We start from the raw sequence: 23361 nt of genomic DNA, 5'->3' as shown, positions 1-23361 counted from the left end.
GGACTGGTTGGACAGTGAGTGCAGCCCCAGAAGGCGAGCTGAAGCAGAGTGGGGCGTCGCCTCACCCATGAAACGCAAAGGGTCAGGGGATTTCCCTTTCCTAGCCAAGGGAAGCCGGGACAGACTGTACCTGGAAAAATGGGACACTCCCACCAAAATACTGCGCTTTTCCCAAGGTCTTAGCAACCAGCAGACAAGGAGATTCTCTCCCATACCTGGCTCAGTAGGTCCCACGCCCATGGAGCCTTGCTCACTGCTAACGCAGCAGCCTGAAATCAAACTGTGAGGCGGCAGCCCAGCTTGGGGAGGGTCGTCCGCCATTGCCGAGGCTTGAGTAGGTAAACAAAGCGACCAGGGAGCTTGAACTGAATGGAGCCTACCGCAGCTCAGCAAGGCCTGCTTCCTCTGTAGACTCCGACTCTGTGGGCAGGGCATAGCTGAACAAAAGGCAACGGACAACTTTTACAGACATAAACGTCCCCATCTGACAGCTCTGAAGAGAGCAGTGGTTCTTCCAGCTCAGTGTTTGAGCTCTGAGAACATACAGACTGCCTCCTCAAGTGGGTCCCTGACCCCCGTGTAGCCTAACTGGGAAACGCCTCCTAGTAGGGGCCAACAGACACCTCATATAGACAGGTGCCCTTCTGGGACGAAGCTTCCAGAGGAAGGACCAGGCAGCAATATTTGCTGTTCCGCAGTATTTGCTGTTCTGCAGCCTCCACTGGTGATACCTAGGCAAACAGGGTCTGGAGTGAACGTCCAGCAAACCCCAACAGACGTGCAGCTGAGGGACCTGACTGTTAGAAGGAAAACTAACAGAAAGGAATTGCATCAACATCAACTAAAAGGACATCCACACCAAAACCCCATCTGTAGGTCACCAACATCAAAGACCAAAGGTAGATAAAACCACAAAGATGGGGAGAAACCAGAACAGAAGAGCTGAAAATTCTGAAAACCAGATCGCCTCTTCTCCTCCAAAGGATCGCAGCTCCTCACCAGCAATGGAACAAAGTGGACGGAGAATGACTTTGACGAGTTGACAGAAGTAGGCTTCAGAAGGTTGGTCATAACAAACTTCTCCGAGCTAAAGGAACATGTTCAAACCCATCTCAAGGAAGGTAAAAACCTTGAAAATAGACGAATGGCTAACTAGAATAAACAGTGTAGAGAAGACCTTAAGTGACCTGTTGGAGCTGAAAATCATGGCACAAGAACTTTGTGACACATGCACAAGCTTCAATAGCTGATTCGATCAAGTGGAAGAAAGGGTATCCGTGATTGAAGATCAAATTAATAGAGCTAGAGGACAAGGTTACAGAAAAAAGAGTAAAAAGAAACGAACAAAGCCTCTAAGAAATATGAGACTGTGTGAAAAGACCAAATCTACGTTTGATTGGTATACCTGAAAGTGACTGGGAGAGTGGAACCTATTTGGAAAACACTCTTCAGGATATTATCCAGGAGAACTTCCCCAACCTACCAAGGCAGGCCAACGTTCAAATTCAAGAAATACAGAGAACACCCCAGAATACTCCTCGAGGAGAGCAACCCCAAGACACATAATTGTCAGATTTACCAAAGTTGGAATGAAGGAAAAAATGTTAAGGGCAGCCAGAGAGAAAGGTCGGGTTACCCACAAAGGGAAGCCCATCAGACTAACAGCGGCTCTCTTGGCAGAAACCCCACAAGCCAAAAGAGAGTGGGGGCCAATATTCAGCATTCTTAAAGAAAACAGTTTTCAACCCAGAATTTCATATCCAGCCAAAGTAAGCTTCATAAGTGAAGGAGAAATAAAATCCTTTACAGACAAGCAAATGCTGAGAGATTTTGTCACCACCAGGCCTATCTTACAAGAGCTCTTGAAGGAAGCACTAAACATGGAAAGGAATACCCGGTACTAGCCACTGCAAAAACATCCCAAATTGTAAAAACCATCGATTCTATGAAGAAACTGCATCAACTAATGGGCAAAATAACCAGTGAACATCATAATGACAAGATCAAATTCACACATAACAGTATTAACCTTAAATGTAAGTGGACTAAATGCCCCAATTAAAAGACACAGACTGGCAAGTTAGATAAAGAGTCAAGACCCATCAGTGTGCTGTATTCAGGAGACCCATCTCACATGCAGAGACACACATAGGCTCAAAATAAAGGGATGGAGAAAGATGTACCAAGCAAATGGAAAGCAAAAAAAAAAAAAAAAAACAAAACAAACAAACAAAAAAAACAGGAGTTGCAATCCTAGTCTCTGACAAAATAGACTTCAAACCAACAAAGATCTGAAAGCCATTACATAATGGTAAAGGGATCAATTCAACAAAAAGAGCTAACTATCCTAAATATATATGCACCTAATCCAGGAGCACCCAGTTCATAAAGCAAGCCTGTAGAGACCTACAAAGAGACTTAGACTCCCACACAATAATAATGGGAGACTTTAACACCCCACTGTCAATATTAGATCAACGAGACAGAAGGCTAACAAGGATATCCAGGACTTGAACTCAGCTCTGCACCAAGCAGACCTAATGGACATCTACAGAACTCCCCACCCCACATCAACAGAATATACATTCTTCTCAGGACCACATCAAGCTTATTCTAAAATTGACCACATAGTTGGAAGTAAAGCACTCCTCAGCAAATGTAAAAGAACAAAATCACAACAAACTCTCTCACAGCACAGTACAATCAAATTAGAACTCAGGATTAAGAAACTCACTCAAAACTGCACAACTACATGGAAACTGAACAACCTGTTCCTGAATGACTACTGGGTAAATAATGAAATGAAGTCAGAAATGAAGATGTTGTTTGAAACTAATGAAAACAAAGACACAACGTACCAGAATATCTGGGACACACTTAAAGCAGTGTGTAGAAGGAAATTTATAGCACTAAATGCCCACAAGAGAAATCAGTAAAGATCTAAAATCGACACCCTAACATCACAATGAAAAGAACTAGAGAAGCAAGAGCAAAAAAATTCAAAAGCTAGCAGAAGACAAGAAATAACTAAGATCAGAGCAGACTGGAAAGAGATAGAGACGCAAAAAACCCTTAAAAAAAATCAATGGGCTGGGCGCGGTGGCTCAAGCCTGTAATCCCAGCACTTTGGGAGGCCGAGGCGGGTGGATCACGAGGTCAGGAGATCGAGACCATCCTGGCTAACACAGTGAAACCCCGTCTCTACTAAAAAATACAAAAAACTAGCTGGGTGAGGTGGTGGGCGCCTGTAGTCCCAGCTACTCTGGAGGCTGAGGCAAGAGAATGGCGTAAACCCGGGAGGTGGAGCTTGCAGTGAGCTGAGATGCGGCCACTGCACTCCAGCCTGGGCGACAGAGCAAGACTCCATCTCAAAAAAAAAAAAAAAAAAAAAAAAAAAAAATCAATCCAGAAGCTGGTTTTTTGAAAAGATAAACAAAATTGATAGACCGCTAGCAAGACTAATTAAGAAAAGAGAGAAGAATCAAATAGATGCATTAAAAAATTATAAAGGAGATATCACCACCAATTTCACAGAACTACAAACTACCATCAGAGAATACTATAAACATCTCTACTGAAATGAACTAGAAAAACTAGAAGAAATTGATAAATTCCTGGACATATACACCCTAAACCAGGAAGAAGTTGAATCTCTAAAGAGACCAGTAAAATGCTCTGAAATTGAGGCAATAATTAATAGCCTACCAACCAAAAAAAGTCCAGGACCAGACGGATTCACTGCTGAATTCTACCAGAGGTACAAAGAGGAGCTGGTACTATTCCTTCTGAAACTATTCCAATCAACAGAAAAAGAGGGAATCCTCCCTAACTCATTTTATGAGGCCAACATCATCCTGATACAAAAGCCTGGCAGAGACACAACAAAAAAAGAAAATTTTAGACCAATATCCCTGATGAACATCGATGCAAAAATCCTTAATAAAATACTGGCAAATTGAATTCAGCACATCAAACAGCTTATCCACCACAATCAAGTTGGATTCATCCCTGCGATGCAAGGCTGATTCAACATACGCAAATCAATAAAAGTAATCCATCACGTAAACAGAACCAATGACAGAAACCACATGATTATCTCAGTAGATGCAGAAAAGGCCTTCGACAAACTTCAGCAGCCTTTCGTGCTAAAAACTCTCAATAAACTAGGTATTGATGGAATGTATCTCAAAATAATAAGAGCTACTTATGACAAACCCACAGCCAATATCATACTGAATGGGAAAAACTGGAAGCATTCCCTCTGAAAACCGGCACAAGACAGGGATGCCCTCTCTCACCACTCCTGTTCAACATAGTGTTGGAAGTTCTGGCCAGGCCAATCAGGCAAGAGAAAGAAATGAAGGGTATTCAGTTAGGAAAAGAGGAATTCAAATTATCCCTGTTTGCAGATGACATGATTGTATATTTAGAAAACCCCATGGTCTCAGCCCAAAATCTCCTTAAGCTGATAAGCAACTTCAGTAAAGTCTCAGGCTACAAAATCAGTGTACAAAAATCATAAGCATTCCTATAGACCAAGAACAGAGAAACATAAAGCCAAATTATGAGTGAACTCCCATTCACAATTATTATAAAGAGAATAAAATACCTAGGGATCCAACTTACAAGGGATGTGAAGGACCTCTTCAAGGAGAACTACAAACCACTGCTCAATGAAATAAAAGAGAACACAAACAAATGGAAAAACATTCCATGCTCATGGATAGGAAGAATTAGTATAGTAATAATGGCCATACTGCCCAAAGTAATTTATAGATTCAATGCCATCCCTGTCAAGCTCCCAATGACTTTCTTCACAGAATTGGAAAAAGTTTCTCTGGAACCAAAAAAGAGCTCGCATTGCCAAGACAATTCTAAGCAAAAAGAACAAAGCTGGAGGCATCACCCTACCTGACTTTATACTACAAGGCTACAGTAACCAAAACAGCATGGTACTGGTACCAAAACAGAGATAGATCAATAGAACAGAACAGAAGCCTCAGAAATAACACCACACATCTACAACCATCTGATCTTTGACAAACCTGACAAAAACAAGCAATGGGGAAAGGATTCCCTATTTAATAAATGGTGCTGGGAAACCTGGCTAGCCATATGTAGAAAGCTGAAACTGGATCCCTTCCTTACACTTTATACAAAAAATTAACTCAAGATGGATTGGAGACTTAAATGTTAGAGCTGAAACCATAAAAACCCTAGAAGAAAACCTAGGCAGTACCATTGAGGACATAGGCATGTGCAAGGACTTCATGACTAAAACACCAAAAAGCAATGTGGGATCTAATTAAAGAGCTTCTGCATGGGAAAAGAAACCTCCTTCAGAGTGAACAGGCAACCTACAGAATGGGAGAAAATTTTTGCAATCTACCCATCTGACAAAGGGCTAATATCCAGAATCTACAAAGAACTTAAACAAATTTATAAGAAAAGCCAACCCCATCCAAAGTAGGCAAAGGATATGAACAGATACTTCTCAAAAGAAGACATCTATGCAGCCAACAGACACATGAAAGAAAAAATGCTCATCATCACTGGTCATCAGAGAAATGCAAATCAAAACCACAATGAAATACCATCTCACACCAGTTAGTATGGCAATCATTAAAAAGTCAGGAAACAACAGATTCTGGAGACGATGTGGAGAAATAGGTATGCTGTGCCACTGTTGGTGGGAGTGTAAATTAGTTCAACCATTGTGGATGACAGTGTGGCGATTCCTCCAGGATCTAGAACTAGAAATAACATTGGACCCAGTGATCCCATTACTGAGTATATACCCAAAGAATTATAAATTATTCTACTGTAAAGACACATGCACACATATGTTTATTGCAGCACTGTTCACAATCACAAGGCTTGGAACCAACCCAGATGTCTGTCAATGATAGACTGAATTAAGAAAATGTGGCATATATATACCATGGAATACTATGCAGCCATTAGAAAGGATGAGTTGATGTCCTTTGCATGGACTTGGCTGAAGCTGGCAATCATCATTCTCAGCAAACTATCACAAGGACAGAAAACCAAACACCGCATGTTTTCACTCATAGGTGGGAATTGAACAATGAGAACACTTGGACACAGGGTGGGGAATATCACACACCGGGGCCTGTCAGAGGTTTGGGGGCTGGGGGAGAGATAGCATTAGGAGAAATACCTAAAGTAAATGACGAGTTAAGGGGTGCAGCAAACCAACATGGCACAGGCATACCTATGTATCAAACCTGCACGTTGTGCACGTGTACCCTAGAACTTAATGTGTAATAATATAAATAAATAAATAACTCAGGGCTTGGCACAATGGCTCATCCCTGTATTGCTAGCACTTTGGGAGGCTAAGGTAGGAGGATTGCTTGAGGCCAGGAGTTCGACACCAGCTTGGGCCATGTAGTGAGACTCTGCCTCTACAGAAAAATCAAAATTAGCCAGGTGTGGTGGTGCATGCCTATAATCTTAGCTACTTGGGAGGCTGAGGTGGGCAGATCGCTTGAGCCCAGAAAGTTGAGGCTGCAGTTGAGCATGCCACTGCACTCCAGTCTGGGTGATAGAGTGAGACCCTGTCTCTAACTGACTTATTTTAGTACTGTGTGTTTTAAGTGATACGGATATTTGAATTGAGTGTTGTGAAGAACAGAAAGGTGGAGCTAATTCTCTGAGAGGTTTAGAAAAGATGACGTTTGGGCAGATCTTAAAAGAATAATATTGTGAATTTTTTTCTTGGTTGGCAGGTTGATTGGGAGGTTGAAGGGTTAGAGTAGGTGAAAAACATAATTGATGCTAACACAAGGGATTATGAAAGAGCATTGTTTTCAGGAAGTAATAAGTATGGTGTAGAGTACAGTTAGGAATATAAATCTGTTGTGATTAAAATAGTGTGTTATTTAGACAGAAAAGTAAGTAGAAAGAGTAGAAAGCCTAGAAACGTGCCCATACATGCAAAAATGTACCGTGTAGTAGAGGAGATATTACAAACCAATGAGGAAAGGATGGACTATGGACTGTTCAAGACTGTTCAATATTAGAATGATGTATTATTCATATGAAAACTGAATTTAATAATAAAATCTAAATTATACCCAAATTCAAGGATATTTTACCAAAGAAACCTGGTTTATAATTAGCGAAAGTGTCAAGGTCATAAAAGTTAAAAGAATGACTAAGAAACTGTTTCACCCCAAAGGAGACAACTTGCTACAATATGGGATATTGAACTGGATCCTTTTATTATATGTCATTGAGACAGTTATTGAAACTTAAATGCATAGTGACAATTGCGTGAAAGTAATACATCAGTTTAATAACCTGATTTTCTTGGTTGTATTGTAGTCTGTGGAACACGTCCTTGTTTATAGGAAATATACATAGAAGTTTTTGGGGATAATGTAGCATCAGATTGGCATTTGTAGTCTCAAATCATTCAGAAAAACAACAACAGTTCTTTGTACTATACATGTAGCTTTTTTGTATGTTTGAGATTGTTTTTTAAAAGTTGTCCAGCTGGATGCAGTGGTTCATGCCTATAATCCTAGGACTTTGGGAGGCTGAGGCAGGAGGATTGCTTGAGTCGAGGAGTTTAAGACCAGCCTGGGCAACACAACGAGACTCCATCCCTACAAAAAAATTAAAAATAAGCTGAGCATGGTGGTATGTACCTGTAGTCCCAGCTACTTGGGTGGCTCAGGTGGGAGGATTGCTTGAGCCCCAGAGGTTAAGGCTGCAGTGAGCCATGATCACACCACTGCACTCCAGCCTGGGTGACAGAGTAAGACCTTGTCTCAAAAAAAAAAAAAAAAAAAAAAGAAAAAGAAAAAAAAAGTTGTCCAAAAGTTAAAATATAGTTATCAAAATAAAATTAAAAATTAAAAGATAATCTGGGAAAAATATTTCTAATACATGTGTCTGAATAAATGATTTGTACCCAGAATATATAAAGAACTCCTCCTACAGTCTGTGCCTTCTGATTGGAGCATTTAGATCATTTACTGTTTGGTTTTTTTTTTTTTTAATTTTTCTTTCAGTAGGTTTTTGGGGAACAGGTGGTGGTGTTTGGTTACATGCATTAATCTTTAGTAGTGATTTCTGAGATTTTGGTGCACCCATCACCTAAGCAGTGTCACTGCGTCCAGTGTGTAGTCTTTTATTCCTCACCACCCCCTCCCCTTTCCCCCGAGTCCCCAAAGTCCAATGTATTATTCGTATGCCTTTGCATCCTCATAGCTTAGCTCCCACTTATGAGTGAGAACATAACGATGTTTGGTTTTCCATTCCTGAGTTACTTCACTTAGAAGAATAGTCTCCAATTCTATGTAATTTCTGTGAATGCCATTATTTTGTTCCTTTTTGTAGCTGAACAGAATTCCACGGTGTGTGTGTGTGTGTATGTATAACATGTTCTTCATCCACATGTTGATTGATGGGCATTTGGGCTGGTTCCATATTTTTGCAATTGCAAACTGTGCTGCTGTAACCGTGTGTGCAAGTTTATTTTTTGTATAATGACTTCTTTTCCTCTGGGTAGATACCTAGTAGTGGGATTGCTGGATCAGACAGTAGTTCTACTTTTAGTTTTTAAAGGAATCTCCACACTGTTTTCTATAGTGGTTGTACTAGTTTACATTCCCACCAACAGTGTAAAAGTGTTCCCTTTCACCACATCCATGCTAACTAACATCTATTATTTTTTGATTTTTTGATTATGGCCACTTTTGCTGGAGTGAGGTGGTTTCGCATTGTGGTTTTGATTTGCATTTCCCTAATAGGTAGTTGAGCGTTTTTCCATATGCTTGTTGGCAATTTGTGTATCTTTGAGAATTGTCTATTCATTTCCTTTGCCTATTTTATGGTGGGATTGTTTTTTTCTTGCTGATTTCTTTGTGTTCTTTGTAGATTCTGGATATTAGTCCTTTGTCAGATGTATAGACTGTGAAGATTTTCTTCCACTCTGTGGGTTGTCTGTTAACTCTGCTGATTATTTCTTATGCTGTGCGGAAGCTTTCTAGTTTAATTAAGCCCCATCTATTTATCTTTGTTTTTGTTGCATTTGTTACTGGATTTGGATCATGAAGTCTTTGCCTAAGCCAATGTCTAGAAGGGTTTTTCCGATGTTATCTTCTAGAATCTTTATGGTTTCAGGTCTTAGATTTAAGTCTTTGATCCATCTTGAGTTGAGTTTTATATAAGGTGAGAGATGAGGATCCAGTTTCATTCTTCTGCGTGTGGCTTGCCAATTATCCTGGCACCATTTGTTGAATAGGGTATCCTTTCCCCATTTTGTGTTTCTGTTTGCCTTGTCAAAAATCAGTTGGCTATAAATATTTGGCTTTATTTAATGTAATTACTGATATGAATGTATTTATGTTCACATCTTGATTTGCTTCTGTTTGTCTCTTCTGTTTTTTTGTGATTTTCTTAAGACTAAATATTTTTTATTAGTAAAATTTTTTTTTCACAAGCCCATTGGAGATTACACATTGTTTATATCTATAAATCCAGAAGAGGGAATTAAAATGTCTTGAGTGTATGGGATGGTAGATTATAGGAGAACAAATCAAAATAATTAATTGCTATCTGGAAAACAGATGTATTAACATGGAGGGCAAATTGTTTTCTAACTTTGCTAAAAGACAAAAGCCAAACTGGCAGAACTGTTTAGGTTAATTATATATAAATTGTAAGTTTGCACTGGGCAAACAATTAGTGAAGATGTGGGATTCTCCTTTTCCAAATTATTTTCAAAGAACTAGGAATTGTCTGGTATCAGTTTGTGAACATAAGAAAGTAGACTAAGTTGACCTGAAGGGTGTAATGCCTTACCACATTGGCGACAATGTGATTGTGTGTGTGTGTGTGTGTGTGTGTGTGTGTCACAGTTTCACTCTTGTTTCCCAGGCTGGAGTGCAATGGCGCGATCTCAGCTCACTGCAACCTCTGCCTCCTGGGTTCCAGCGATTCTCCTGCCTCAGCCTCCCGAGTAGCTGGGATTATAGGCATGCACCACCACGCCTGGCTAATTTTGTATTTTTAGTAGAGACGGGGTTTCTCCATGTTGGTCAGGCTGGTCTGGAACTCCTGGCCTCAGGTGATCTGCCAGCCTTGGCTTCCCAAAGTGTTGGCATTACAGGCGTGAGTCACCGTGCCCGGCCGACAATGTGATTTTTAAAAGTGAAATAAACTTTCAATTAAATGCTTGTACTCTATTAAATTCATCTTGCTACCATTGTTTTTAAATGTTTACTTTGTCTTTTGTCTTCTACAGCTTGAAATTTTGACAAACTTGGCAAATGAAGCCAACATATCAACTCTTCTTCGAGAATTTCAGGTTTGTGTACAGTGCTAATTATAAAAAACTTCTAAAACATATGTTCAGTCTTAAATATGCATATTTTTCTATCTAGAAATAAGTAATTATGTACATAAAATAGTGATTGGTACAAGATTGACAACTAAGAAATTTACAAATTTGCAAGAATAATTACAAATTTATAATTTAAGGAAAACATAGTATTCTCTTTCATATTTTCATAGACTTTGAAGGACTTTGGTTTATAACTCTGTCTTTGTTTGAAATTGCATTTCTGGTAAGAATTTCATCTTTTTGTGCTGCCAACATAAATAGTCCTTTCTATACTCTGTGGTCATGAAAGTGGCTTCATTTCTTACCTGGTGGTTCCTATTTTATTGACCTATCACTGTTTTTGACACTACCCCCGTGGCCTCATATATAGCTCAAAAAATGTTGTTAATAATTGCCCCACTATGATTTTTTAAATTGCTATTTTTTATTTTGATTTGTTTTGTTGTACTTTTATGCCGTATGAGAATCTTCCTAGCACATTTCCCCCCAAAATATTATTCAAAAACTACTTAATGGACACCATACCCTTTATGATGGAAAGGTCATCTCTGAAACCTTAGTGGTAGAGCACAGCAATAGAAAACTTTACATCAGTATCATGACTTTTACATTCCATTATCTGTTTTCTTAACAAAAATATACCACATACTATGCAGTAATCACAGAGTTTTTCTTTTATCATGTTCCAACTTTCAGAGATGTATTTTTTGCCATAGTTCTCCTATATGCCAGTATTAAATTTCTTCTTGGGTGTAATACACTATGTACACTATTTCTTTTTAGCTATGTGATTTTTAAATTTTTTACAGGAGTAGTAGAATAGTATGACATGTCCATAATTTATATTTTCGTACCTGGATTACTCTACTTTTGTGATGTGTATCTTTCTAGCCAAATTTCTTAAAAAATTAAGATGTTCTGGAAATGCACTCATTTATATGACAGAAAATATAGTATTTTATGTTCTTATTCAGTAATCTTATAGCTGTAGATCATTGCTTGAATTTGATTTTCACTTCATTCTTATAATGTTATTTATTTAAAGTACTGGTCTTTGTGTTTATTTTTGTTCCTTTCCTGTTGTCCTGTCTAGTCTCTTTGGGTGTCCTCTCACTGTCTACTTTTTGCTTATATCAAGTCTCCTGGGATTGTACGAAGGGAGACTTAGGTCATCTTATGGAATGGGTTGTATAGAGCGCACATACTAGACCTGTTTGAAAATTTTGGTCATCTAGTCTTTTCATTTGATATCGGGAAGTTTAATAAGGTCCGTTTTTCAGTCAAACTTTTAAGTATATTTTTTTCATGTATTCATTTTTATCACTCTCTTAATTTGTACCTTCTGTCTGTGTTTGGTGTTATGCTCATAGTTATGCTTTTAGCAACTTTTTGGGTAAAATAGGGAATGTTTCTAAAGACTCATAAGTATATATTTTTAGTTAAGGAAATTAATTTATTTGGGAACACTTTTAAATATAAAAAACTAGGAGAGTTTAATTAATTTATTTCTTCAACATTTAATCACCTTGTGGGTACCATTTTTAGCAGATTTGTATTTTTTTAGATATCTTTAGATTTTCTCCTGCATTTGTCATTTAGACACCACTTAAATGTATATACTTTTTTTGCATTTTTGATAACCATAGTGTTAAGTCTACATTGTATACTTCTTATTTGAGGTTGGGACTCTTTCTTAAAAATTTCAATTGTTAATGACATTTCAAATTTCATATATATGATATAAAGTATGTATATTTCTGTAAACAGTGGAAGGTTTTGTCATGTAAACATTAGGACGGTTCTAACCAAAGTGAAATTCTCTAGGGCTATTATAAATTTTTAAAAGATCTTTTGACTTCCTGTTGTTAAATCAGTGATTTATTTCTTTATTTTTAAATTTGTATATATATAGTGTATATATATGTATATACTATATATAGTGTGTGTATATATGCATAGTGTATATATATACACACACACTATATATATAGTATACACACACACACATATACCCTTTACAGTATATTTTTAAAGCATACTTTTAAAGAAAACCGGTTTCAAAAGTATGGTATTTTATTTTATTATAAAGTGAGTATTTGAAGTCTTTATTGAAATACTGTTCATTGTAACTATTATTCTTTTACAACCATTGTGATAGATTTTGAAAGTAAAATGTTTGTAAATAGCCTACTGGTCCCTTTTTTCCTTTTCTCCCAATTTTTAGATTTAGTGTCTCTGAAAAAGTGACCTTTTTTCCCCATAGATTCACAGATGCTGCTGGTAAATGAACTGAAACCTCCAAAGAGAGAGCTCTCATCATCTCTTTCAACCTTGCACTTAAACTAATTGCTGTCTTTGGGTGACTGCTCCTACTATCTGTTTTGCAGTCTCAAGCCACTAGGGCCACAGGTGAATGAGCCTGGCTTGAAAATGTGCTTCGTCCATATGCACATTCGTTAAGTAAAAAAATCAAAACAAAATGAAATTAATCTACATCATCACTTGGTCCTCATATTGTGCTTATGAGAAGTTTATGTGTTCTGGAATTCTTACATATTGATGAAATTTAATATAATCAGATTTTTGGTTAACTCGATAATACCAATGTGTAAACTAATTGAAATAATATCTTTTAGACCTATGTGAAAAGCCAGGATAAACAATTTGCAGCAGCCACTATTCAGACTATAGGCAGATGTGCAACCAACATCTTGGAAGTAACTGACACATGCCTCAATGGCTTGGTCTGTCTGCTGTCCAACAGGGATGGTAAGTTCACAGTTTCATTTTGTTTTCAAGTGATTTATAATTTGGATATTCTTGGTATTATTTCCAAGTTGTAACCTTTGCATTTGAGCTTTTCCAGTTATGTCAGTAGTATGGTCACAATAAGTAGCACTTTATCCTTGAAATGCACATAAATATGCATATTCTGGGTTCTTTTTTTTTTTTTTTTTTTAGGTAAAATAGGCTGTTAACTAGCAGGTAGTATTTGTTTTACTGCAACAGATCTACGAAAATTTGTTTTACTTCTTTACAGTTTAATCTCCTTGATTGTATCCTTTCCATCTTTTTACTGCATTTTAATGGCATGTAAGTCATGCATAATATTGGTTCACCTGCAGAGGGTGCTAAAAGCAGGCAAATGACTATAACATGGAGAAGTGGCTAGATCAAAAAACATGTTACACCTTCAACATTTTTTTCCTCAGAAATTCACCTAATAATTTTATATTCAAAATTAACTAGATTTAAAAGCCATCAACTTGGAGTAGCTTTATGTTTTTAAGCCAAACAATATCTAAGTGTTCGGTAAAACTGGATAGGTAATATCCAGTAAAATATGTAATCTAGATCCCATATTGTTCTATGGCAAAGCGTCAGTTATTTCTGTGGGTAAGGCTTTAAAATAAATGGAGCCATTTAGAGAAAGAAAGAAAGAAAAGCCAACTTTACCTTTAAAATAATTTTGTTTAAAGGACTTTTATTATAATTACGTATTTAATTAAAATGAGACTTTTTAAAGAAAAGCATAATTTTCTTTGTAAAATCATTGAAATTATTTATGGGATTTAAAATATACTTATATCCATGTCATGTCTAGATATGGACATATATGATACAGCAGCCCATGAGGTAAAACAATAAAATTGATTACATTTTATTTGAAAAATAACCTTTTAGTACAAGAATCCTATAATCCCTAATTATCTTTTCCCACATGTAGATATCTTTAGAAAACTGTAACATTGTTGAAAGTATTTCTGATGAAAAAAATTAGAACAAACTTTATTCTCAGATAACACTGATTTTTGTCGTGAGCATAAAATTTTAAACTTGTACCTGTAAACTCAAGATATTATGACTAAAGATTTTTCTACCTGTAGTATTAAAACTCCAAATAAATGCCAACCAAAATTATCAAGACAATAGGTTTAAAAATTTTTTTATCTCTACAAAATAGCTATTGGAGATAGGAATGTAAGTGTCATCCACTGTATCTCTTTCTACTTTTAACAATAACTAATCCTTTTATCTCTGTTTCTATGTCACATTTTAAAATGTGACTTTAAAAATGTGTTTTAAAGAAATTTTTCTGTGCCTTTAATAATGACTTTCTATTCGACCAAATAAAATACATACGTTGGGGAAATAACTTTGTACCATTAAAGATTATGAACCAAGGTTTACCACGGCAATTGTTCTTTTACATTTTAGTTGTATACAGAAAACACTGAAAGTTAGTTAGAACACTGATCAGTTCATTCAAATACAAAACATATTCAAATTTTCTCAATTTTATTTTTTGACTTTTTTTTCTGATGGAAAATTTCAAACTTTGGATTTTAAAGCAGTTATTTCTGCTTCAGATTTAATTTCTCAACAAATATTTTTACTGACTTTAAAAGATAAATATTCTACCCCTACATCACTTTTAAGGGAAGACTAGATTGTTTTATAATTAGAAAATGAAAGACTAATATAATATATACTCCCTCTCTAAAAGTAGAAGGATTTACTATTTTAAATTTTGATATTTTAATGGTTAGGCTTTTGTTTTTTGATAAAACTCTTAACCATGTTTTTTTTCCCCTGCAGTGAATATTAACAAACTTAAATTGTATTGTCTAGATTATATTTGCATAATCATTAGCCCATAATACCTGATTAATTATCTCTGTATCACATATGCTACACTATTTTCTGTAGTTTGGAAGTCTGGCTCAGTAAAAGTGAGAGGTAAAAAAATAAGGAGAATATTTATATCAAAATTAGTCACATAAAAGAAAGTCATAGTATTTTTAACTTTAACATAGCCATCCTGACAATAGAGCCCCTTCCTCTTTGTATTAAAAGATCTACTTTTAGAAATAAATACTGTGAATGAAGACTCAGTTTCTTTAAAATCTGTAAGATCTTCTAAGGCTCTAGGAATCTGTAATTCTTCGATTTTTATATTGAAATGAATACCTCATCATCTCTTCAAATAATGAATCTTTAAACCTCAGGGACATTTGGGCTCAATTGTTTTTATATATGTTTAATATATTTCTCTTGGACTTCTAGTTTTGTGTGTGTGTTGTTAAGAGCCTTTCTAAGCAGACTTGAAGCTTGCCCTAAAACAGTCCATTATGACTCTCTAAGATTAATTTGATAAACCAATTTCTTATAGACCTTTAGTAAGAGAAATCTACATTTTAGTTGACTTAGGTAATTTATTTTAGGTAACATATTAGCAAAATTTACTTTTTTGAATAACCTTATTGCCATCTACTCTAAAAGGAGTGGGGCAGAAGACTTTGTTTTGTCGAGTGGAGATCACGCCACTGCACTCCAGCCTGGGCAACAGAGCGAGACTCTGTCTCAAAAAAAAAAAAAAAAAAAATTCAGTAAGCATTTATTGAAGACTTAAATCAGTTGAGATCTTTAATAAATGTTGAGTATATTAATAGGATATTTATTTAACTTATAAAAGGTTCCTGCCTTTGTAGAGCTCGTAGTCTATTGGAGGGAGATAGTAATATAAGACAAATATATTATAGTCTTCCCATATAGTGACCACTTACTCTCTTGCCAGCTATTTGCTTACATGTATAACTATACCACCTATATTGAATGTTACAGCTATCCTGAGTAAATTACCCAATCTACCTGTGCGCCAGATTCTTCATTTGTAAAATGGGTATGATAGTAGACTGTACTTTTTAGAGTTAGGTCCATTAAGTTTTGTTGAGGACAAGGAGGAAGTTAGGAAATATCTAAAACATAGGATCATTTTGTGTTTCTGATAGAGTAGCACCAACATGCTGAGGTCTTTGGAAACCAAGAGGTAGCATAAAGGAGAAGCAGAGTGGAATTACCTGAGGGGAATGAGAAGGCATCTGTGGTAGGCAGAATTATTGCCCTCCAAAAGTGCCCAGAACCTGTGAATATGTTACCTTACATGGAAAAAGAGACTTCACAGATATGATTAAGTCAAATTTCTATAGATGGGGAGATTATGTGGATGGACCTAATGTTATCATGTGGGTCTTTATATGGGAAAGAGAGAGACAGGTCAGTCAGAAGGTCAGGGTGATGTGATTCTTGGAAGAGGTCTTTGAAGCAAGGAAAGTGGGCACGCTTGGGAAGTTGGATGGGGAAGGAACAGATTTCCTCTAAAACTTCCAGAGGGAACACAGCCCTGTTGACAGCTTGATGTTAGTCCCATAAGACCTATGTTAGACTTCTGACTTTAGAACCGTACAAAGATAAATTTGCACCATTTTAAGCCACTATGTTTTTAGTAATCTGTAACAGCAACAATAGGAAACTAATGTAGTTCCTAAAGATAAATGATGCCAAACACATTTTTCAGCCATAGCCAATCCTGCCTCTGCTTGTAGATAATTAAATTATGTGACATTTTGTCTCTTACTTAGGCTAGTTTTGCAATAATGTATTTTTAAAATACAAATTTGTTATACTGTGCATTCTTTAAAACCACACTTACCAAATTTAGCTTTGCATAGTAATCACATAACCATTTATTTTTCTACTAGAGTGTAAGTTTGATGAGGGCAGAATCTAATTCTCATTTACCCTTGCTTTCCTCATAGCACCAAGAGGTAGTCGTTATAGAAGTAATACTTGCCTATGGGCGGGCACGATGGCTCATGCCGGTAGTCCTAGCATTTGGGAGGCCAAGGTGGGTGGATCACCTGAGGTCAGGAGTTCAAGACCAGCCTGCTCAACATGGCGAAACCCCATCTCTACTAAAAATACAAAAAATTAGGTGGGTGTGGTGGCAGGTGCCTGTAATCCCAGCTACTTGGGAGGCTGAGGCAGGAGAATTGCTTGAATCCAGGAGGTGGAGGTTGCAGTGAGCTGAGATGGTGCCACTGCACTCCAGCCTGGGCAACAAGAGCAAAACTCTGTCTCAAAAAAAAAAAAAAAAAAAAAAAAAAAGAAGTAATTCTTGCTTATAATTACATAGAACATATATAGGTAGAATGTACATCCTAGTTCTGAGTTTGAATTCTAGACAAAGTGATATAATTCCAGTGCATCTCTCTTTCTTCATCTTTAAAATAATAATAATAAGGTATCTACCCTACATTATTGTGAGACGTTAATGAAATATGATGTCGTTTTGTAAACTAAAGCATTAATATTAGTTAGCTTTTAGTTAAATCATACTAGATTTTTTTTTTTGTTTTTTCTTTTCTCACTCTGTCACCCAGGCTGAAGTGCAGTGTTGTGATCGTGGCTCCCTGCAGCCTCAACCTTCCTGGGCCCAGATGATTCTCCTACTTCAGCCTCCTGAATGGCTGGTGCTATAGGCACGTGCCATAACTCCTGGCTAATTTTTCTATTTTTTGTAGACATGGGATTTTCCATGTTGCCCAGGCTGGTCTTGAACTCCTGGGATCAAGCCATCCTCCTGCCTCGGCCTCCCAAAGTGCTGAGCCACTGTGCCTGGTCAATATTAGTTAATTTATTATTCTTATGGATAAACAGGTGAACAGTTTGAAATACATATATTTACTAAGGATTAGAATGATGAATTTTGTTTATATTCTTAAAGGGAGCTGTATAAAAAATGCATTTCAGTGAAACAGTAGGCCAGGCGTGGTGACTCACACCTGTAATCCCAGCACTTTGGGAGGCCAAGGCGAGTGGATCACGAGGTCAGGAGTTTGAGATCAGCCTAACCAACATGGTGAAACCCCATCTCTACTAAAAATAAAAAAATTAGCCAGGTGTGGTGGTGTACACCTGTAATCCCAGCTACTCAGGAGGCTGCGGCAGGAGAATTGCTTGAATCTGGGAGGCGGAGGTTGCAGTGAGCCAAAATTGCGCCACAGCACTCCAGCCTGGGCGACAGAGCAAGACTCTGTCTCAAAAAAAAAAAAAAAAAAAAAAAAAGAGTATTAGGAACAAAACATGGTATTTCTAATATAATATTAAAATAAACCTTTGTAGTATACACTAGGGGAATTCCTAATAGCCATGAAGCCCTATTAATAAAAATATCAAAATAATAAGTAAAGACAATGTTGATTTATTTCTCTGGCATCACTAGCATTAATAACACATTATATAAGATTCATTTCATAAGGTCAGGTTCTCAGATGAGTTATAGTACATTTCTTTACCAGTACCACCAAAAAGAAACCAGACCAATGATTGGCCAGTTTAGTGTGATAACTCAATGCCGTAATCCCAGTTTAAGGATTTGCTTCCTATCCACGTCTAGTAGCAGTTACTATATTAGTTAAGGCTCTGGCAAGAAACAGATGGCACACTTAAAAGGGATGATTGAAGCGAATTTAGTGAATGAACTATTTGTAAACTGTGGGCAGGATTAAGGGAAACCAACAAGATATAATGTAACACCCTGGAGCTAACAGGCTATCAATCGTGGGAGGCCTTTACTGTACCTCAGATTAAAGAGAAGGGGTGTGAGGAGCAGGAGCAGTTACCAGACCCTGCAGGAGAGAGGCACTTGCAGTACCTTGAGTAGGGGATTGCATGTGATACCAGGTAGAGGAGGCTGGCAGAGTAGGGATCCAGGATAATAAATATCTCCTCCCTCCCCCAACTCCTGCTGAAGCTTTCTATTGACTAAACACAGCTATAAGCCAGGACCAAGGGAGTCTGGTTGAAGCAGACTACAGGTGGGCCTCTTAAAGCACAGTGCTGGGGAAAGAAAGGCAGAGTGGACTTTATAGAACAAATAGAGACAATCCAGCTCACAATCCCATTCTTTCCGGCTTTGCACTCCATGCTATTTCTACAGTAACGTCTTTCCTACTACCACTCATCTTTACTACTCACTTTTCTGGACATTTCACTTAAGGAAATTATTTTCTAGTGTTTTAGTTTGCTGTTTTCTGCAGAATAGGGAAAATGTTGTTTAGATTGTAGATAATTGATTTTAACTATATAATTTATAGGAATCAAAGAGCAGTATTTGAGGACTTGGTTAAAAGCCAAAGACATAGAACACTATGGTGGGCAGCATAATCCAACCTCTCTTGCTTTCTTGATCTAAAGATGCCGAGATAAGGAACTACAGAAGCTAGGAGACAGCAACAGAGGTTAGAAATTAAAGTTAACTCTTCTAGTTGAGACAGATGTTCACACCTCAGATTTGGAAGTGCACTCAGGGCGGTTATACTTTTCACATAGTCTTTTAAGGCATGTATTAAATAGAATGTCTTTCTAATTTAAGTTTACATTTTACCAACCATATTGCATTTGAATTGAATTATACATATTTAGTATGAACAATTTCTATCTTTTTCAGAAATAGTTGTTGCTGAAAGTGTGGTTGTTATAAAGAAATTACTGCAAATGCAACCTGTTCAACATGGTGAAATTATTAAACATATGGCCAAACTCTTGGACAGTATCACTGTGAGTATCAGTTAAGAGAAGTTTGCTGAATTTTATTCAGTAAGTTGTAGTTTTGTTAAAGTAAATGTCAGCCTAAAGGTAATAGTTAGGAGAGCTGAACTGTCTGGATTCCAATTCTGAGATTCTAAGATTTCTTGCTGTTATAGGAGGGAATTACAAATCTGAATAGGGGGAAGGATAGAATGAGCCTCGTGGTATTAGACTGGAATTGGAGATAGCAGTGTGGGTTTTATGTATCAATAGCTAGATGTTGGGTGAGTGTATGTGCATGTTCATGTGTCATACATGAAGTGAATATAGCAACATCTCTTTCCCAGAGCTGTCCTTTGAGAGGAGTTAGAAACAATACCAGTGAGCACACTTTGTGCACAAATTTGGTTTTTTAAAATTGAGATATAATTTTATACTATAAAATTTACTCTTTTGAAGTGTATCATTGGTTTTTGATCACTTATAAGTTTTGCAACCATCACCAGTATGTAATTGCAGGACATTTTCATCACCCCTTAAAAAAAATTCCATAGCTGAGACTGCCCAGTCTCCCTTCACTCTATCCCCTGGCCACTACTAATCTACTTTTTTATCTTTATGGATTTGCTTTTTCTGGACAATATGTAGCCTTTTGTTTCTGGCATCTTTCACTTAGCATGTTTTCAAGGTTCATGTATGTTTTTTAATATAATACTTCATTCCTTTCTATGGTAGATCTTAGTTTTCAAATACAAATCTTGAAGGGTGGAGCAAGATTGCCAAATAGAGGGCTGCACTGATTGTCGCCCCTGTAGGAACACAAAATTTTAGCAACTAATTGCACACAAAAAAGCACCATCATAACCAAAAATCAGGTGGGCAATCACAGTATCTGGTTTTAACTTCATATTGCTGAAAGAGGCACTGAAGAGGGTAGGAAAGACAGTCTTGAATTGCTAATGCCTCCGCTCTCCCATCCCCTGGCAGCAGCAGTGTGGCATGGAGAATCTCTGCACTTGGTGGGGGGAGCGCACAATAATTGGGAAGACAACAAAGGAAGAGAACAAGAGTCTCTGCCTGGTAATCTAGAGAGTTCTCCCAGATTTATCCAAGCCCACCAAGGCAGTACCTCTACCAGTCTGCAAGAACCACAACATTACTGGGCTTGAGGCCCAAGTCCCTTTGAATAACCTGGAAAGCCTTCCCAAGTAAGATAAGCAGAAATAAGCCCAGACTATGAAGACTACAATAAATACCTAACTTCAATGCCCAGAAACTGATGAACATCTGTAAGCATCAAGACCATCCAGGAAAATATGACCTCACTAAACAAACTACATAAGGCATCAGGGGCCAATACTAGAGAAATAGAGAGATACGTTGCCCTTCAGACAGATAATTTCAAAATAGCTGTCTTGAGAAAACTCAAAGAAATTCAAGATAATACAGAGAAGGAATGTAGAATTCTATCTGATAAATTTAACAGAGATTGAAATAGTTAAAAAGAATCAAGCGGAAATTCTAGAATTGAAAAATGCAATTGATATACTGAAGATTGCATCTGAGTCTCTTAGTGGCCGAATTGATCCAGAAGAGGAATTAGAGAGCTTGAAGACAGGCTCTTTGAAAATACACAGTCAGAGGAGACAAAAGAAAAAAGAAAAGAATGAAGCACACCTATAAGATCTAGAAAATAGTCTCAAAAGGGCAAATCTAAGAGATATTGGCCTTACAGAGGAAGTAGAGAAAGGGGTAGGGATGGAAAGTTTATTCAGAGGAATAATGTCAGAGAACTTCCCAAACCTAGAGAAAGATGTCAGCATTGAAGTACAAGAATGTTATAGAACATCAAGCCAATTTAACCCAAAGAAGCCTACGTTGAGACATTTAATAATCAGACTCCCAAAGATCAAGGATAAAGAAAGGATCCTAAAAGCAGCAAGAGAAAAGAAACAACATATGATTGAACTCTAATACATGTGGCAGCAGACTTTTCAGTGGAAACTTTACAGGCCAGGGCAGAGTGGCATGACACAAAGTGACAGAGGAAAACGACTTTTACCCTAGAGTAGTATATCCAGTGAAAATATCCTTCAAATATGAAGGAAAAATAAAGACTTTCCCAGACAAACAAAAGCTGAGGGATTTCATCAACAGACCTAGACCTGTCCTATAAGAAATGCTAAAGGTAGCTCTTCAATCTGAAAGAAAAGGATGATAGTAAACAAGAAGAAATCATTCAAAGGCACAAAATTCACTGGTAATAGTATGTACACAGAAAAGCAGAATATTGTAACACTAGAATTGTGCGTAAAGTACTCATGTCTTGAGTAGAAAGACTAAAATATGAACTGATTAAACATAATTACAACAACTTTTCAAGACATGGACAGTGCAATAAGCCATAAGTAGAAACAACAAAAAGTGGAAAAGGGTAGAATTTTTATTAGTTTTCTTTTTGCTTGATGATATATGCAATCAGTGTTGTCATCAGTTTAAAATAATGGATTATATTAATAAGACAGTATTTGCAAGCTTCATTGTAACCTCTAATCTAAAAACATAAAATGGATATGCAAAAAATAAAAAACAAATTAAATCATACCACCAGAGAAAACCACCTTCATTAAAAGGAAAGCAGGAAGAAAGGATGGAAGGAAGAGAACACAAAACAACCAGAAAACAAGTAACAAAATGGCAGGAGTAAGTTCTTACTTATCAATAGTAACATTGAATGTAAATGGACTAAACTCTCCAATCAAAAGACATAGAGTAACTGCATGGATAAACAAGACCTACTGATCTGATGATGCCTACAAGAAACACACTTCACCTATAAAAATAGACGTAGACTGAAAAAAAAGGGTGGAAAAAGACATTCCATGTTGGTAGAAACCGAAAAAGAACAGGCGTTGCTATACTTATATCAGACAAAATGTCTGTCTCTTCCTACACTTACAAAAGACAAAAAGTGTAGGATGAGACAAAGAAGGTCATTATTTAATGCTAAAGAGTCATTTCAGCAAGAGGATGTAATGACTTTAAATATATATTCACCCAACACTGGAGCACCCAGATATATAAAGCAAATGTTATGAGAGACAAAGGTAGACCTCAATGCCATAATAGCTGGAGATTTCAACACTCCACTTTCAGCATTGGACAGATCTTCCAGACAGAAAACCAACAAAGAAGCGTTGGACTTAATTTGTACTATGCATCAAATGGATCTAATAGATATATACAGAAAATTTCATCCAAGAGCTGCGAAATACACATTCTTTTTATCAGCACATGGATCATTCTTAAGGATAGAGCATATGTTAGGTCACAAAACACGTCTTAAAACATTAAAAAAAAAAAAAAATCAAGCATCTTCTCTGACCAGAGTGGAATAAAACTAGAAATCTAAAACAAGGGGAATTTTCAAACAATATAAACATATGGAAATTAAACAATATGCTCCTGAATGACCAGTGGGTCAAGGAAGAATTTAAAAAGGGCATTGAAAAATTTCTTGAAACATATGATGATGCAAATACAACATACTAAACCCTATGGGATACAACAAAAACAGTACACAAAGGGAGGTTTATAGCTATAAGAGCCTA

At 36.9% G+C, this 23361-nt stretch overlaps 1 protein-coding gene across 5 annotated transcripts in view; it reads left to right on the top strand.

Moving 5' to 3' along the window:
- Positions 1 to 23361, top strand: part of AP3B1 (adaptor related protein complex 3 subunit beta 1) — a 314641-nt gene that overhangs the window by 135634 nt on the left and 155646 nt on the right. For all 5 annotated transcript variants that reach the window (XM_023214919.1, XM_023214920.1, XM_023214922.2 and 2 more), the window contains exons 12-14: positions 10280 to 10342; positions 13015 to 13147; positions 19671 to 19780. In XM_023214919.1, coding sequence (XP_023070687.1) covers positions 10280 to 10342; positions 13015 to 13147; positions 19671 to 19780 — 306 coding nt within the window. The remainder of the gene's footprint in view (positions 1 to 10279; positions 10343 to 13014; positions 13148 to 19670; positions 19781 to 23361) is intronic.

The sequence above is a fragment of the Piliocolobus tephrosceles genome, chromosome 4 (genome assembly GCF_002776525.5).
Source record: "Piliocolobus tephrosceles isolate RC106 chromosome 4, ASM277652v3, whole genome shotgun sequence".
NCBI classification, from domain to species: Eukaryota; Metazoa; Chordata; class Mammalia; order Primates; family Cercopithecidae; genus Piliocolobus; species Piliocolobus tephrosceles.
The sequence above is the reverse complement of the archived record's forward strand: the minus strand, read 5'-3'. Positions and strand labels throughout refer to the sequence as shown.